The 18,017-nt window shown below is 33.6% G+C and overlaps 1 protein-coding gene across 4 annotated transcripts in view; it reads right to left on the bottom strand.

Annotated features, from left to right (window-relative positions):
• The window catches only part of Eip74EF (Ecdysone-induced protein E74), a 178,317-nt gene that overhangs the window by 33,344 nt on the left and 126,956 nt on the right, over window positions 1-18,017 (bottom strand). For 3 of the 4 annotated variants that reach the window (XM_087403294.1, XM_087403296.1, XM_087403297.1), the window contains 3 exons: window positions 15,326-15,586; window positions 11,597-11,764; window positions 9,847-10,095 (listed from right to left, as the gene is read on the bottom strand). In XM_087403294.1, coding sequence (XP_087259420.1) covers window positions 9,847-10,095; window positions 11,597-11,764; window positions 15,326-15,586 — 678 coding nt within the window. The remainder of the gene's footprint in view (window positions 1-9,846; window positions 10,096-11,596; window positions 11,765-15,325; window positions 15,587-18,017) is intronic. The other variant, XM_087403295.1, reaches the window with a different exon arrangement.

Below are 18,017 nucleotides of genomic sequence, written 5' to 3'. Positions count from 1 at the left end.
AAAACCTTATTTTTGAAAAATAAATATTATCCAGCGAGAAACGAATCATCGAATTGATGTCGAAACGAAATCGATACAATTATTTCGACACCAATTCGATATCGATTCAACTAATCTAATAAGAGATCATTTCTTGCTGAATAATTAACAATTTATTCATAAAAAATAAAATAGATTGTATGTTTCTCATAATTATCTATGCTAAAAAGATTTTAAAAATAAGCGAAAATTAAAAATTGTATTGTTTGAACGCTCAAAAAGTATTCATACAATCGAGAAATTTAACTCCTAAAATCAGGAATACACGCAAAGTTCGTTTATTTATGTTAAAACAAAATGTGTTCGTTAAAATAAAATTGCCAATTAATGTTTATTTTCTACAAATAAAGCTTTTTAGTAAAAAATTTCCTTATACAAATACTTTTTGCACTCACTGTACTGTTTGTTTGGCCGTTACATGTTCCTTAATAACTAATAAAGTACTGTCTAATATTTTGAAAATAAAAAAATTGTTTACATTATTTTTATTTTTATAAAATACGAAAGGAACAGTTTTGCTGAAATATATAAAAATTTAAGTTTTTTATGATCCAACAAAATTAATTTCAGATCTGTATCTGTACTGAAAAAAAAATATATTAAATTTTAATAGATATTTATTTGAATAAATAATGCCTACTAAACATAATTTACTTATAGTAAATAAAGATTAGCCAATAAAAAGAAATGATAGTCAAATCAAATTAAAAATGATTCTTATATCAAATAAATATATCTTTATATTTATTAAAGTAAATATTTAGTTGGCACTATTTAAACAAATAATTTATTAACTAAAATTTAATATACTTTTTTTTAGTGTAGTTAAATTTTAAGTACTTTAATAAAATCGTTCTTTCCGTGAAGTTATAAGTAACCGAATTGGATATGCCAAGGATGTTGTTCTCGTAATGTGATATTTATGGATGGATTAAACATCAAACAAAAAGTCGATCAGAATCAAACGCGTTTGATGTACATCAGATGTTTTCAAGGAAGTCTGCGCTATCTCTCAATCAGGAAGTGGACTCTATCGAGGTAACAACACGTACAATAAGCCGCGTACAGTAAGCCGCGCCTAGTCGACCTAGACCTAGACCCGCTCTAGCCTTAGAATCCACTTTGCATCACTCGTTTCGTTCCTTTATTTTTACTTGCCGCGGCCTCGCGAGTGCGTGTTACATAACACTATGACGCTCGACCCTTCCACGGTGCTGTTAACGCGTTTTCGCATAGCTTCATGAAGTTCTTTCCTCTTCATTCGGACTGACAATTTTTCTAAACATTGAAAAAATAATATGCTCTTGCGCGTTTATTTCTCGAGATAAAAAGGGTTGAATCATAAACATTTCAACTCGAACCAAGTGATCTGAATTCATCGTCATCGATATATACTTACGTTCTGTGTAAAGAACATAAAAAAATATGTATATATATATATTTTTGTTCTTTACACAGAACGTAATATATATATAACATATATGTAACATATATATAAAATTTTCAATTATTTTTGCGCCTTATTCCACGTTTATTTTTTCGCTCTGAGATATAAATCATTAAATTAAATGTAAAAGAGGAAAAGAGAATAGAAAACGTTGCTATGAAACAGTGATATGAAACAGTGATGATAAGAATCTCTATTTCCTTCAGAAAATTTAATGCATCACTAGAAGTACTGAAGTACAAAAGCGCTAAAAATAAAACGAGAAACGTTCTAAATAATAAAAGGATCGGTATACATATATTGACTAACACTTTATGTGAACTCGCGTTGCGTCTCAGATTCACTTTCGTCGCTTAAAAAGACACTTGTTCTCAGATATCGGAGTTGTAAAAGTAATCGATCTCACTCGTGGTAACGGCAATGTGCTTTTCCTGGTATTATCTTATTATCGGCCATCGATTGCACGTACCAAACAAGATTTTAATCGTGAAGGTAAACCGCGGCAGAAAAATACTTTGGTGTAAGCTATTGCATCTCACGGTGACTGATAAGTTGTATCAATGATTCTCTCTCTCTCTCTCTCTCTCTCTCTCTCTCTCTCTCTCTCTCTCTCTCTCTCTCTTCCTTTTCCCTTCTTTTGATTTACATTGAATAATTGTGAAAATTATTTCCGTATGACAATTTTACACGATGAGGAATGTAACATCCGATACAAGTAATATACTTTTTAGAATTTAATTACTTCCCTTTTAGTTAACTAAGATAAACTTAAGCCTATCATATGATTGTATATCACATGACGGACGCGTCACGTGAATCTCCATGTGATACTAATATCTGATATAACACGCTTTTCTAAACGTAAACATCGCAATACGGAAGATAATTTCGCGAAGATTACGTAAATCATGTTATTAAATCACCATTTGATAAGCATACGCGTAAATAGGAAGATAGAGTTGTATTTAGCGTATCAATATTATCGTAAACTTTTGATAACTTTGTTATCAAAGATATTAATATACACGGTTAGCAATTATTGGAAAGTATCAGTGCGATAAATTATGCACATTTTAAACAGAAATTCTGTCAGAAACGCAGAAATTACATACTTTATACTGATCGATCGAAACAAGTATTAGCAAAACATACATAAACATATTGCTTTCAAACAAATATTTTAATATTTCGACAAAGTAATCTCAGGAGAGCTACAAACTTGGTGTTTGGATAAATATCAAATTATTTAAGCAGAAAAACATGCAAAATATAAAATAATCGATATATCTCTGCAATGTATCTCGTAGGTGCTTTTTACTTTGTGATTTCTCGTGTGGTGGCGAAGAACTGCAGGCGGAAATTTTTTTTACGAGCTCTTTGCCCGACACCCGGCTCTTTCGTAAGCTGTTATTCGTCGGCAAATTCGCGCCGTTCTATTTTTTCCGTCGATTTCCCGCAGCAAAAAGCCAGTTCCCCTTTTTTCCTTGTCCCCTCCAAAACCGTCCCCTTCCCACGCCTTTGAAATTACGTTGGTGCGTCTGGCGATCTTTTAAAAATATCTCAGGAGTACTTGATCTAGGACAACCAGGACATTCCTGATTCCCCTCGATGATGCGATTCCCAAATAAACTCATTTTCGTCCCCTTTCTCGGATTCGGTCGCGAAAAAAAATTCACGTTCAAAGTCGAATTTCTTCATGTGTTAATACTCGTATTATTACTTGTAGTCTCTTCTAATACTAAGATTTAGGACTTGACATTATTATTCTTTTTTGATATAATACTATAAGATTTTGAATTAGACTTACTTATATTGATACTAAAACTGCTTTAAGCGACATTATATTTTCAGTAACAGTTACGAAGTTGTCGAATGTATGACGGAATAAAAAAAAAAAGTCTCGCGTGCCTGAATAATTTGTCATTGTTCCCAAAAAAGACTAAAATATTTTGATGGAATCTATTTCTTCAGATAATCAAGATAGTATCCTTGTATTGCGCAGGTTACTTTGACGTCAATCGTTAACTTTCAAAATGTAATTGATATTCGCATGAAAATCAGGTTTACCCTTGACACATATGATGAATGATGAATCAAAGGAAGAAAGAAAATAAAGCGATATTGTAATAAACCTTTTAAATATTTATATATATAATTTATTACGTAACTTATATTTTTTTCTGATTAAATAGAAGATAAAATAGAAATTGTATTATTCTTCCGACTATTTTTAATTCGTATTTTTTCAGCAGCTGTATGTGTATATAATTTATACATAAAAAATTAGTAAAATCCATATACATCCTCTCACGAGGATTTTAACAAATTTGGAAATTTATATTTTTCGCAATAAAATTTGAATGGGCACGAAGGAAGTTGGGCAACTTAACATGGAAAATCAAATCGGTTTCGAATTCAACATTGTACGTATCGCTATTCGGAACCTTGTAACACTTTCGCCTTGACAAGCCGTCAGCGTCAAAATTTGTGCCACGCTGGTTTGCCAACCCGCACCACCTCGCGCGCATCACTTTCGTTCCCGGCATGCCTAAAGGGTCTTTCACACGTTCCTCGAGGCGCTAATGGACGACGAATCGCGGCTCGATGATGATCCGGCCGAAAATAGCGGCGTGCTATTCTATTCTTTCCCCGAGTCGCTATTCCGGTAGTGTACATACCTGGCGCCCGGCGTGTAAAAGGTCTATAATATCCGCGGTCGACCGCGGATAGGCAAACAGTTCACTCGATAAACACATCCCTGATTATTTTCTACTTTGCGAACGAAGCGTTTATCGATCAGCTAGCCGAATAATCCGACTTTAACAAGCACGCCATCGATTTAACGGATCAATAATTTGCGAATAATTACAGAAAGCAATTTGCTTTTTCCTTGACAGGCGCAAAAATCTGAAACTGAACAAAAAAGAGAGGAAGCTGAAAGTGGCTCCGTGTACGACACCCTATAGACAAAGTTATGTATATGCGGTCACTCTTACTGCGAGTTGCGCAATGTTTGCGCGGTACAGTGATCTAGATAAAAGAGGCCGATGGCCAATTGGCTCCGGCGAAATCGCGGAAAATCGCTCGTTGTAGTTTTGGCAGCGAATTCTCGCAGATGTACTCGCAACAAAGTTGCATAAATCGAGAGAGATTCAATAGTCTAACCAGAATTTCATGAAACTACAGTTTATTGAACCACAATATCGCTAGTTATACAATATTGAATATATAGATATTTCATCTCGAGAATAAAATGTATAAACTTTTCAAAGTACCTATTATTGTATTTCTGCACAGATGCAACTCGGTGAGTAACGATCATAACATTATAATTGATTAAATATCAATCAATTTGCTAGAACGTAAATTAAGTCAAACTAAGTCTAACTAGAAATTAAAAGATAAATCTACATCTCTTAATATCTTTTAAAAAATTCCTCATCAAATATTTCGATAATTATCAAACTGAAAAATTAACTTGCCAGTCAGAGAGTCGTTTCAGCTTGTACGAGGAGACAATTGACAAAATTCTCTTATAGGAAATACCGCTTTACTGTTGTTACCGGATGTAATTCGGTATACGTATATCCGGTATCGAAATGTCGCATGACCCTTAACAGGTTGAATTTTTTCTCGTCCGCAACTACCTATGCCCGCGCAGATCGTTGTGCCTACCGCAATGAGAACACGGCCGTGCCTTTCGGACGAGGTAAGAGGAAGGGGGGCCCGACGACGTTACCAAATCGCTATGGCGTAACATTTTGCTTATTCACGTTCGATTATACAATCTGGCACACTTTTACTCGGAGCGCGCCGCGACAGCTCGTCGAGCGCGCCTCGATATAACGCAGTGTCGTCACACCATTTTTATCCCTTGCTCTCCAAATTTTTCACACATAATAGCGTTCACTTTTTATTTAAAAAAAAAAAAAAATAAAAACAAAAAAAGAGAAAAAAAAACATTTTCATGCGCTTGCGTATCTATTTTTTTTATTTATCTTAAATAAGTATTTAATGTTTTATCTAACAAGCCGTTCGGTTTTGCTAAAGTATCTAAAAATTTAGCTACAATATTAGAAATTTAAAATGCCCATTACGGTCGAAGCTGGATCTTCATCGCTTTAAATAATTTAATCTTGTATTACTAATATACATTATATATGTATTTGCATAAAACTACTCTATTAATCGTGAATTAAATTGACAAGGAATTTTAATAATTTGATGCTATCATCAAGTGTCATATTAAGATGTTAATATGTTAAAAAATGTTAATAAATTTATTGCGAAAAATTTAACTAGATAATTCATATCTAGCAAAAGATAGAATTGATAATAATTTTGTTGAACCATAAAAATAATTGTTGAATATTTAAGCGAATATTTAGTAGAATATTTAAGCGTTACTGCGAAAAATTTTAACATTCTAGTAATCAGCAAATCTATAATATGTAGTTTAAGCATCCTGCGTAATTATTTTGGTGGTACAAACAAAATTGTTTTCAGATCTGTAGCTAGATTTTTAAATATTTCAATGAAATTGTTCTTTCTGTGATGAAGTTAAATTTTTTATTTTCGGAAATATTTGATTTTCATCTCAATATATACCTAATAATTCAATCGAGAAAGCAAAATAACGCTAAATTTCACTATTATAATCTTAGAATAAAATTATGACCAACTGCTTTGCTCGCGTTTTCGCGACACTCCTCGCAAAATTCTACGGGCTAACCATAAAGTTATTATCGACGACATACGCAAATGGCAGGCTCATTCCGAGCCACGGAAATTTTCATTAAGGCGTTGTCTTATTAGCATATTTCGAGTGGCCGCAATTTACGGTCCGGTAAACGGCGATCATTCGTACCTCCACGAACGACGCTTTAAATGCGTTAAAGATACACACACACACACGCAGCAATTTTTCCCTCCGAGAAAATGATCGGGCACGTTGTAAAAATGAGGTTAAAGAAATGTAGTTTCGCTCGCAGGATATATTCAATTAAGGAAAGTTCGATCTCATTGTCGACAATGTCGCGGTGGGAATTGCGGCCTGCGATAATAATAAAACGCAACGAGCGTTGCAGCTTCCGCTATATACCTTGCGTTAGCCTTTCTTCTGTTTTCTTTTCGCTGCGATAATTGATACTCTATGCTCGCACGCAGAGAATTTCACCGCGATTGTATACGCGCTTTTCACCTCGAACTGTGGCTCGTCAAGAAATGAACCTTGGCGCGGGCTGTTTTCGCGACGCCAGGTGCGCTCGTTGATAATCAGCTGCCGATCCCGCTTAGTACTCGCTTTTTAATGGCTTTTAATGGCTTTTAATAAAGAGAATATCCATGCCGCAAGATCGCAGTCGAGAAATTACCTAACTTGTCGATCGCGCCCTGATTAATTTATACTTTGCGCGCACCGATCCAAACCAACGCGACTGACCCACATCGTCTACGTTTAATTAATTCCTGCGATACTTGGATTCGCCCTGCGGGCGAAGATGGCCGCGCAAAATACACCTGACGTAGGTGAATCAGTAAAAATCTAACGCCACAAGTGTCCGCAATGTTCGCGAAATGTTTATTCCGCGACGTCCTCAATTTGAGGATCGCTGACATGCTTAATCTTAGCGCGCAACCTCCTTCAGAACCTCATTACAGTGCTAAATTTTTATGTTTAGAATTGAGTCTCGAGGATTACGCTTACTTTTTACGTTGAAAATTTACTTTTACATTGCGAAAGCAATTATGCAGACGTATGTATGTGATTTTTGTACTTTTTGCCTCAGACTTGTCGAATTTGAATGAGCTAAATTTGAAAGCTTTAATCCCTATACCAGGAAAAAAATATTCGGTATTTATAAGTATAATTACATGATAAAATATAAAATATTTTTATTACAGTAAAAAACTCGATTTTTATAATTACTATAATGTTAGTGATAATAACTGATAATACTAATTATATACTTACATTTCTATTTATTAGACAATTATATTTATAGTTTCACTAAAAAAAGTATATATCATATTTTATACAATATATTATGTAGTTGGCACAAAAATAACTATAAGTTACAGTTAAATTATGGGAAGTGTTGCTTTTGCTAAAATGACTAAAATTTAGCTAGATACAGATCTAAAAATAATTTTATTGGCCCAAAATAATTATGCAGAACGCTTAAACGTTGATGAAACATTGCCATGAATAGTTTAACACATTTTAACATTCTAACAACTAGTTTAAGCGTCCTATACATATAATTATTATAATGATCCAAAATTATTTTTAGATCTGTATCTAGCTAAATTTTTAGATACTTTGTAGCAAAATCGTTCTTCTGTGTATTCATTGGAACCATTTTTTTTAGTTTAATGTATAAGTAAATATAAACCATTAGAGACCTTAGCCAATTTTGAGTTGGCTTTTGGCTTTACCTTGATAAAATTTTAATTAGAAAAGTTCAGAAATAGTCGATAACTAACAAGAGAATGTTTACATCATCTAGAAGTTTATGAAAAAAAAATCTGTTATTTCTCAACGGAGATTGTAAGTATCGAAGGAGAAAACTGCGTGTCTGTCTGTCTGTGGAGATGCGAGAGCGTAGACGGAAATGCTTCGGTGGCAGGAAACGAATCTGGGCCGTCGAATCAGAGAACGGCAAGTAGGTCACGAGAACGGGACGAATCGCGCTCCGGAGATGTCGACGTCGACGTCGTCGTCGTTGACAGCGACAGCGACAGCGACGACGACGACGACGACGCTCATGAGATCGCTCCACCGCGACGACAAGGCGAATCCTTTCACTTGGCATCTTGGCCGCGGAGGAAGTCCTTCTCTAGTATTAGACGAACTAGACACTTCCTGCCTTCACACGCTCAACGCTCGACGAGAAATTCGACCCAACTTCTTCTATCCCGCAACAGCATCGTCTTTGAAATCGCGGATTTACGTTCTAATTCCTTTATCACTTTCTCTACTAGATCAACATTGTAAAGTATTTATATTAGTCGTATTTATGTGTATTTAAAACGTTGTATTTAAACGTTACATTTAATAAATACAACGTTTATTGTTGTCATTTCATATATACGATTATTATGCTATACAATGTGAAAAAACAATATAAAATCTCTCTTTATTATTCTATTATGGCGGAAAGTGAAATAAAAATGTCAGCGATTTAATATCTCCTAAATAGCGCCATTGGTACGTGGAAATTTATCCACTTGTTTTAAAAATAAGAAATAAAAATATTTAAGTCATCTCAGCGAAGTAAACGTATTGTCAATATTTATCTATATCATACTCGTGATAATTTTATTTCGAATTACAGCATTCTATGAGGTCACAGATGTAAAAAGCGATAAAAATGTCGCTCATTTCATCTACATCTTTAGATTTCACAACTTGCTTCATTATATTTATCAAAGATACATATACATGCATATTTCTCATCAATTTTGGCAATGTAAAAAAAATAGCGATTATGAATCTATCTTACTAGTCGAAAAGTGATAAGAAAACACGATAATTATAATGTGTGTGTATATATATAGATATAGGTATCATTAAATCATAAAGTCTATCGGTATTATTTGCCACTTCTTACACTCAGAATCTTAACTTTCTCTCTTTCCAATACTTGAATATATAATATATTTATCTCGTTAAAAATGCAAAAACTTTAAGCAATTTTAAGCAGCACGAATAAATCTATAGACTCGTAGAGGATCGATCGCGTGCGTGGTTATTTGTCGGTTCAAAGGCGAAAATATTCCGCGTTTGGTTGGTCGACAGCAATCGAATCGATATCTACGAAGGCGAAATAAACTCTACGGGTTACCGCGTCGTTACGTCACGACGATCCAGTCTTCAGATACGACCGCGAGATATCGAAATCACTGTTTCGTCGAGTATTCATCTTCCTCCATTCCCCGCACTTTCCTATCTCTTCCTCCTTCTGATCGTCACGCCAATCGATCGTGATGAGAACGGAGATACATCTACTATCGTCGAAATTGCCGATAAGTAAACGAGGTCAAAGAAAAGGCCCTCATTGCAAGTCTAGCATGAAATCCGAGTCGGTAGATTGCTATCCAATGCCTCTGAAGTAAAGGGTAAAATTTCGAAATCTCAGTTTGCTACTCTCTCGGTCAATTTTTTTCTTTAATTTTCACGTCGTCATTGACATCGAAATTTTAATCAGGCACCACGTCCAACACATCGATCTTGCATGATCTGTTATTACCTATTATCGCTTATTGTTCGAATTCATCGAGGATTCTCGGGGAGTTTCCCAGCGGGGTTCGCTAATTCCGCCAATTACGTCGTTGTAATAAATTAGAGTTTGAGAACTTACGTGAGGATGGCTGACGGTAATGCAAGTGATGCTGGAGACCCTGCGCTTGATGATGATGGTGGTGGTGGGGCGGTCCCATCGTCGGGCCCATAGTATGGTTGCTGTGCTGATGGTGTGGCGAACTCCCTCGATGTGGATGATACTGGGAGGTGATAGGATGCTGATGAGGATGATAGGTGGGCGACAGGAAGCTTGCCGTTGATCCCGGATACACACCGGGGCTGTGGCAGGCCGATCTGCCGAGTGCTGCTGTCAAGCAATCAATAAGATGCGTTCAATAAGAAAGTATATTTTGAAAATATATCTTTTCAAGATATATCTTCTTTTTGGAACTTCCGTTTAACGAAGTTTACGTTAAAAATCCCAAACCATCAATCTTACTCTTAAAACAACCATATTCTATCGTACAAAAGTATTTTAATGATAAATAATCTTAACTCTTTAAAATATTTAATAATTACATTGAGAAATATAAAAATTATAAGTAAAAAGTGCAATTAAAAGTGAAAATTTATAAATCTATATAAGTATTATTAAGTTACTTCGACCAAGATCCTTCGATCGAAAATTCTTTGTCTTTTATACGATTCGGAATTTAGATTACAATTACGTTTAAGTTTTCCGTATAGATAAATAAAGATGTCGAAATGAAAATATTAAAAAATTAAAATTTTTTTGCAATTAAATTTATAACGGATTATCTTGAAAAATAATTAAGATTTATACGGCGTTAGAAAAATTATACAAATTTAATATTCCTTATTATTAAAGCTGGGAATTATATGCACGTAAGAACAAGAATATATGCACATATTATATGCAAAATTTGGTAAAAATATGCAAAAATATTAGGAAATAATGTGAAAATATGCAAAAATATGCAATATATACGTTAAATGAAAAGCGTAAAAAGAAATATTTGTAAAAATGTAGTAAAATAAACAAATAACAAATTTAACTTGAAGCAAAAATACAACATTGTATTGACACAAACGAAATTATTATTTGAATACAAAACTAAATCAAGAATATTTAATTTCTTACAGAACACTGTAAATACTTACAATGAGATATTTGCATAAGATGCAAAATATGCAATATATTTATTAAATAAAAAGTACAGAAAAAAATAATTGTAAAAATATAATAAAATAAACAAATTAACTTTGAGCAAAAAATATATGAAACAGTATTAACACAAAATGACATAATTTGAATACAAAATTAGGTCTTTAAAAAAATATTTAATTTCTCAAAGAATTGTAAATATTAATGAGCAAATTTGCAACTTTACAAGAAATATGCTCAAAAAGATACGTATGCAAAATAAAAGCAACGCTTTGCTTTTACGTAATTCGTGTAGATATACAAGCCGGTTCAAATTCATACGTATTAATAATATAAAATATGCACTTTCATATAATCCCAGCTTTACTTATTATAATCTAAATTTCTTAAAAAAGAATTGCTCAATTAACATAATTGATTTGCAAGAATCAAAAGTGAGTATTAATTCTTTAATTCTCAGATTGATAAATTTCTTAATAACGATTCCTATTATCAATCTCTCAAATTTGTAAATTTTTTGCAAAAGAAAATAAATAAAGAATTACTCTAATTCGAAAGAATTATTATTAATTGTTATTAAAATATTTTTTGTTCAACATTTAAGACTTAAAAAAAAATTTTTTGTCCACATATTATGTTAAACGCGTCAATGATGCGCAAAATGTATAAAGATCGAGCTCACCCGACGACAGATGGGAGTGATGAGATGCCAGACTCGGCTGGAGGGACGAATTAGGATTGAGCCTTGCTTTCAGTAAGAGATTCGCGTCCTCGTTGCCGCCGGAGGACGTGCTGGACTCGACGTCGCTGACTCCGCTGTCCGCTGGGCTCGCTGGCAGTGATCCGCTTCCTGCTTCCAGCCATGAAACAAAGGGAGGAGACGCGTCCTCTGTGATAAATAGCCGGCGGAGTTTACGGCTAGCGATAAGACGCGACACCGTCAATTAATCTCGCGCGATTCCGTTTCGCACGGAGAACAGCGCGATAAATAAAATAGAAGGCACTCGAGAGGATTGTACAGAGAAAGAATTGCGTCAGCCTCTGCGAAAATTATTATTTCGTTGAAAAAGAAGCTACACGCCAAGAACAATAACTTTACGTAGAGTTACAAGAGTCAAACGTGAATGACGTGTCCTTTTCACATTTTATTTCAAATATAATAATATAAAAAATATTTAAATAACCGCTAAACACTTTTATTTTTATCATTCTTATATAAAATGACGGTATTTCTTGATATATTTGAAATAATATCTTTTTATTATCTATTTTTGTTAACCTAACTTCTTCAACAAAACGGGAAAGTCAGCGATGCTGAAACATTATCAACCGTATCACATTTTGAGGTGAAAAGAATACAATGAAATAATGAATTATAATAAATTTTACTTAAAGAAAAATTATAAGACTAAAAGTGGACTTCGTTCTCTAAAGGTTAATGAAATAAAATTATGAATAAAATTACAATAATTATAATTTCATTTTTACGATGTTTTCTATCGACCACAGTCATTCGGCATTTCATTATGTGACTTGTATATTAAAGTTGTTCTCCATTACCTTGTATATTCTTGAACCACAAGTTTTATTTTTAATCTCTCTTTCAAAAAGTCATGTCTTTTAAGAGAGCATAATTTGTGACCGATATAATTCCTCGCTTCTGACGTCACCGGCATATACATATAGCCAAAGCAACCACCGTATCGCATTGGTTTAAACATCCGATGAATACTTTATACCAAGTATACGTCGCAATTATCGAATCGCCGCGCCGTTTTGCTTTCCACTACATATTACGCGGACGTGATAAATTAGCCATCGACCGATTCGGCTCTTTGCCAGGCCCTAAATTAAAGCCACGTACACGTCGCTTTCGTCTACCGCTTTAAACAAATTAGGTGTCCCATCGAGGTGGTCCAGCGGCTCTCGTTCTTCCGTTCATTCGGCTTTATCGAGCGTCGCCGAGCCATGCCGTGCCGAACGTGTTTTCGCGCGCGCCGTCAATTAAAGGCATCTTTATGCAACGAGCGAAGGTCATCCGGTCATTGGGTATGCATATCGCTCGCTCTTCCCACGGTACCTCTCCCCTTCTCTCTCTCTCTCTCTCTCTCTCTCTCTCTCTCTTTCTCTCTCATAACGCGACTGTCTCAAACGAATCCCAAAGGGTTCTGCACGAGTCATTGCTCTCTTTCTCTCCTGTCCTATCTCCCCTTTTCTCTCTTTCTTTTTATCGTCATCGTCATCATCGTCATCATCGTCCACCTCGTCGTCATATTACGCAAGGCAATCATGCAAAACTGTCGCAAGCTGCCGCGAATCTCACCGATCGACCGGCGCTGCTTTATGCAACGATCGAGTCCAAGTATTTTAAGAACCGTCTTACGCCCGAATTCCTATCGAATATGCAACGCAACGATTGGTTCGTTACCGGCGCGATTTTTACCGTTGCGTAATGCAACTTTGTGAAATCGACATTGATCCACAATTGCAACTTACGGATTGCGAACGCGGAAATTTGGTTTACGTCGTTATTATTACGCGATTCCTGCGTCATATTACACTGTAGATCATTCTTGAGAAATCGACCGGAAAAAATTTTTTTACTTTCTCTTCTTATTATAATTGCTATAGCGATTGATTATTGTTCAATTAGCAGTAGTAACACCGCGATGCAATTATACTCGACAAAAGTCCAAGTGCATCAAACTGCAGTTGTCATTGTCACTTCGATAACGAACAATGTATACTATAAAAGCCACTGTGATCCAATTAACGGAAATTGATATCTTATTTTATCCGGCAAATGTCAACCCGCAAAATGTCAATCTCATTCGTGGACAAGACGTCTTTGTTGATATCTCATAATACAACATAACTATGAAATTTTTAGAATATCACGTATTTTCGAAAGAGAATCTCTAATAAAAGTCTACAAACGATTGAATTAATGGAGTCAGATAAAGAAACATAAATTTGATTTTGACGTATGTAGTCCTCGTAGTTATTATAAAAGTTAATTTTTTAAAATAACTCATTCTAATCGAAGAAACAGTATCGATATACGATACATTCTAAATAATGAAAAAATGTCAAGAAACTTTCTAAAACTTTTTTACGTTATATTAATTTTATTTTCTTTCGTTTTATTGTACTTTAATATTTCATATTTTAATATTATTATTTTAATGTTATATTTTTCTAACATATATTTTTATTATTGTATTTTATCATTTTATATATACATATATATATTAAAAATTCCTATTGACATCAAATATTTATTTATCCTTCTACTTTATTTGTATTTGATTTTACTTCTTTCTTCATTATACGTGGATATTAAATTCCACTAAAAATATATTAATACATTTTTTTTTCAAGTTTCCTCATTTTTCTTTATACTATCTACTGTATATACCTGTACATCATCATATTGTTCTCTTACTTCAAAATTGACATAACTACAAAAAATTAAGTTTTTCAAAAAAGGAAAAAAATATTTTGTAATTACATTATATTGATTAATCAAATAATATTGGTAAAAAGAATATATTCTTAGAAACATGATCGAATATCATTTTTATTTTCGTTTCGCAACCCTTTTAAGTTGTGACAATTTTGATATCTTATAAAATTATATCAAATATTAAATAATTCATTAAAAGTGATATAACTGGAAATATCGCAACAGTTTATACTTACTTTAATCAGTTAAACTGACTAAATTCTCGAAATAAATCAATTTCTTCTTAAAACTTTGATTAATAAAACTAACTCTAAATAGCGTTTTCGAGTGCAAGAGGTTTGAATTCCCAACTCAGATCGATTAACATAAAAGTACCACGATCTCAACGAATCAAAAACCAAGTAAAGTATGTGACATTATTATTAAAGTAAAATATGTGACATTATTAATCCGACTGAAGAAAAAATATGCTATAAATGTTTTTTGTAAAAGACTCTTTTTTATTTACAAAAATAACAGCACGCAAAATGTGTCATTTTTATATAAGAGATATTATGATTTCTTTGAAAATCTCCAGTACGAGTACAAGTATCCGTCTAGTCAATAAATTGAAGTTAAAGTTATTGCTTCATACTTTTAATGACTGATAGAGGAATCGTTGCCTAACTCATTCAAGGTAAAATAACTCAAAAACATTTTTTTTAGTTATTTAGTTAGTTGTGTTATTTTTCAAGTAAAAGAACAATATGTTATTCTAAATCTCATATTGCAAAATTTAAAAAAAAATCAATCAAAATTCTTATCGAAATGTTACGCTGGCTAATCTATTATCGAAAGCGATCATTGGTGAAAATTATAAAAGACTATGACCCTCAACAATGAAGTCTCAACAGCAGCTTATAAGCAGTATTCTAAAGCCTCGTTGATATGTCTTCGGGGTCTTACCTGGCGTATTTGTCGTGGCGATAGCGGCAGTGGTATAAGGCGGTTGACCCATCTGTGCGTGACCGGCTAAGTGTCGGCCGTATCCGTTTTGCAGTCCCAGGCCATGCTGCTGGGGATGCTGGGAGAGGATACCGTGGAGCAGACGAGTCCCTGTGCTACTGGTAGTCGTCGCGCTGGTGGATCCTGGCTCCACTTTTACACTTGCGAGGCCTAGCTGTTCTTTCTCGCTCGGGTCGTGCGGTTGGACTTCCCTGGTATCCACTGTAACAGAGATAACAGGAAGCGTCGTTTAGATAAATAGATATTAATCCTGCTTGATATTGTACATTAAAACATTAGAATTATTGTGAGTAAACGATAAAATAAATGAAATGTCGAAAATTGTAACAGAATAGATAGAAATAAAATATATAAATATATAAAGGAAAATTATATGTGTGTGTGTGTTTGTATGTGTGTGTTTATTGTATTAGAAAATAAAAAAAAAAATAGAATATTAGAAATTAGAACAAATATAAGAACAAAGTTTCCATGTGTATTTTAAAATTGAAAATTGTTTTTTAAATTTACACTAAAATTGCAAATGAATTTATTAAATAAAGCTTTTGTTTTTAGATTTTTAAATTTTCTACTCGTCCTATAGTTTACTCTGTTTATAAAATATCGTTTTACGTTACAGAGAATTCCACACTGAAAATGTTTGGTATTTGTAACTATAATTATATATTACTGCTATAATAATAATAACAGTAACTATGCGTACAGTTTTAACAACAAATGTATACAGTTGGCAATCTAAAATGACTAAAATTAGTTATTACAATCATAAAATAGTTGAAATTACCATAAAAATGATTCAAGCGACTATAATTTTACATTTTATATTTTGGGACAACCATATTTTTTTTTATAGTGAAACATGTCATATTAATCCCGTAAACACACATAAAAAAATAATGCTAACAACAAATGGTTATTTTAGAAATTAAAGTACAGCATAGTTTTCATTCGCTATGTCACCAGAGTATTCGTGCAAGCGTGAATTGTGCAGACTCTGTCATAGAGTGAAACACCGATTTCTCATTAATGAAAAATAACGTTCCGCGAGAGAAATAAGTTACTTGTTGTAATTCGTATTGCACCGCGCGTTGCTCAATCCAGATTAATTGCTGAATACAGTTCATCTGTTGGAAGACAAACATATCTTCTCCACGGTATAATTAAGTATAGTCATAGACGGATAAACATTCTCACGGGGAGAAGAACGACAGAAGGAGAAGGGAAAAAAAGTCGTGGCTCGGGAGGCGTTCTCGAGGAACTCGCGCTGGCTGCCGAGAGGAAGTGAAAGCCGGCGTCTCTCCTTGACCCACTGCAACGTTTCTACCTTCCTTTCAGGCAGTGCCGAGCCGCGGCGGCTTCATTAAGCAATTTCTCGCGGCAGCGGGCCCGAAAAATCCGCCATGGAAAAATGACGAGCGACCAATGCGATTCGACTGACAATGAGACACTCCTCTTGCGAATTCTCTCGATCTTCCGATCGCGAGGAGAGCGCGAGAATTCTTTCTTCTCCTCACTTTCGAAAGATCGATGAAAATTGGGCAACATAAATCTCTCAAGTGGTGCACGTATCTCGCATCGGAGTTACTATGAAGAAATATTACGGAGATATTCGTCCACTGAAACTTGACCAATCCAAATAAACCCGTTTTTGTATAACCAATATTTATGGAAAGCATCCAATCGATACCGTTTCTACATCGTTGTGATTAAATATTTGTATGAATTTATGAGTCCTCGCAAATCTAATTAGTATTCTCTAATAATTCGACAAAAATCATTTATTTTCTTCTCATAAAGTTCTAAGAATTTTTTCAGAATTTTTTATCAACTTTTTAGTACTTTATTTTCTTTTTTTTTACCAACATGAGAAAATACAGTATTAAAAAATTCTGAAAAAATTCTCAGAACTTTATGAGAAGAAAATTAATGATTTTTGTCTCTTGCAGTTTTTTTGTAAAGTTGATAGTGTTTGAGTTAAAAATTATTCAAGACCAATATTTGGCAATTTTTAGTAATTAATATCTTGTTAACTCTATTGCAAAATGGTAGAGGACTTTTCGACTCAGTTTAGTCTTCTCTACCCATGAAATATTTGGCGATTATTTCCAAACACTCTGTTTATATATATAAAACTGCGTAACATTTCATTTTTATTATTGCTTATCATAATAATACTTCTTGCTAAAACGGATCAAATTTGCAAGATAAAAATTTTCACAATGATTGGAAATATTCATCAAAATAGGTAATAATATGATGCATAAATCGAAGTGATCGCTTGAAGATCAACAAAATCGATACTTGATACGCCATGGCAGCACAGTTAATTACAAGTTAGCATTTCTATGAATAATTTTCGCCTCCGCTATTGAAATTGCGTATCTCCGTAACTTCGTAAGAGTCGCAACATCGTAATAATTACGGATGCGTTACTAGCCACGGAAACAAAGAATGCAACATTCTCGCATAGATCCTTCCAATTGTTACTATACAGTTATTACTATATTCACAATGAAAAAAAAAACTATTTTGTGTAATAAAGAACAAATGAATAATTGTATAATAATTAAAATTGTATAATAATTAAAAAAAATTATAATTGTCAATTTTATTACTTAACTCGGAAGTAGTC

This window comes from Acromyrmex echinatior, chromosome 2 (assembly GCF_024713525.1).
Source record: "Acromyrmex echinatior isolate Ae372 chromosome 2, ASM2471352v2, whole genome shotgun sequence".
In the NCBI taxonomy this organism is placed as follows: domain Eukaryota; kingdom Metazoa; phylum Arthropoda; class Insecta; order Hymenoptera; family Formicidae; genus Acromyrmex; species Acromyrmex echinatior.
This window is presented reverse-complemented; position numbering and strand designations above follow the sequence as displayed.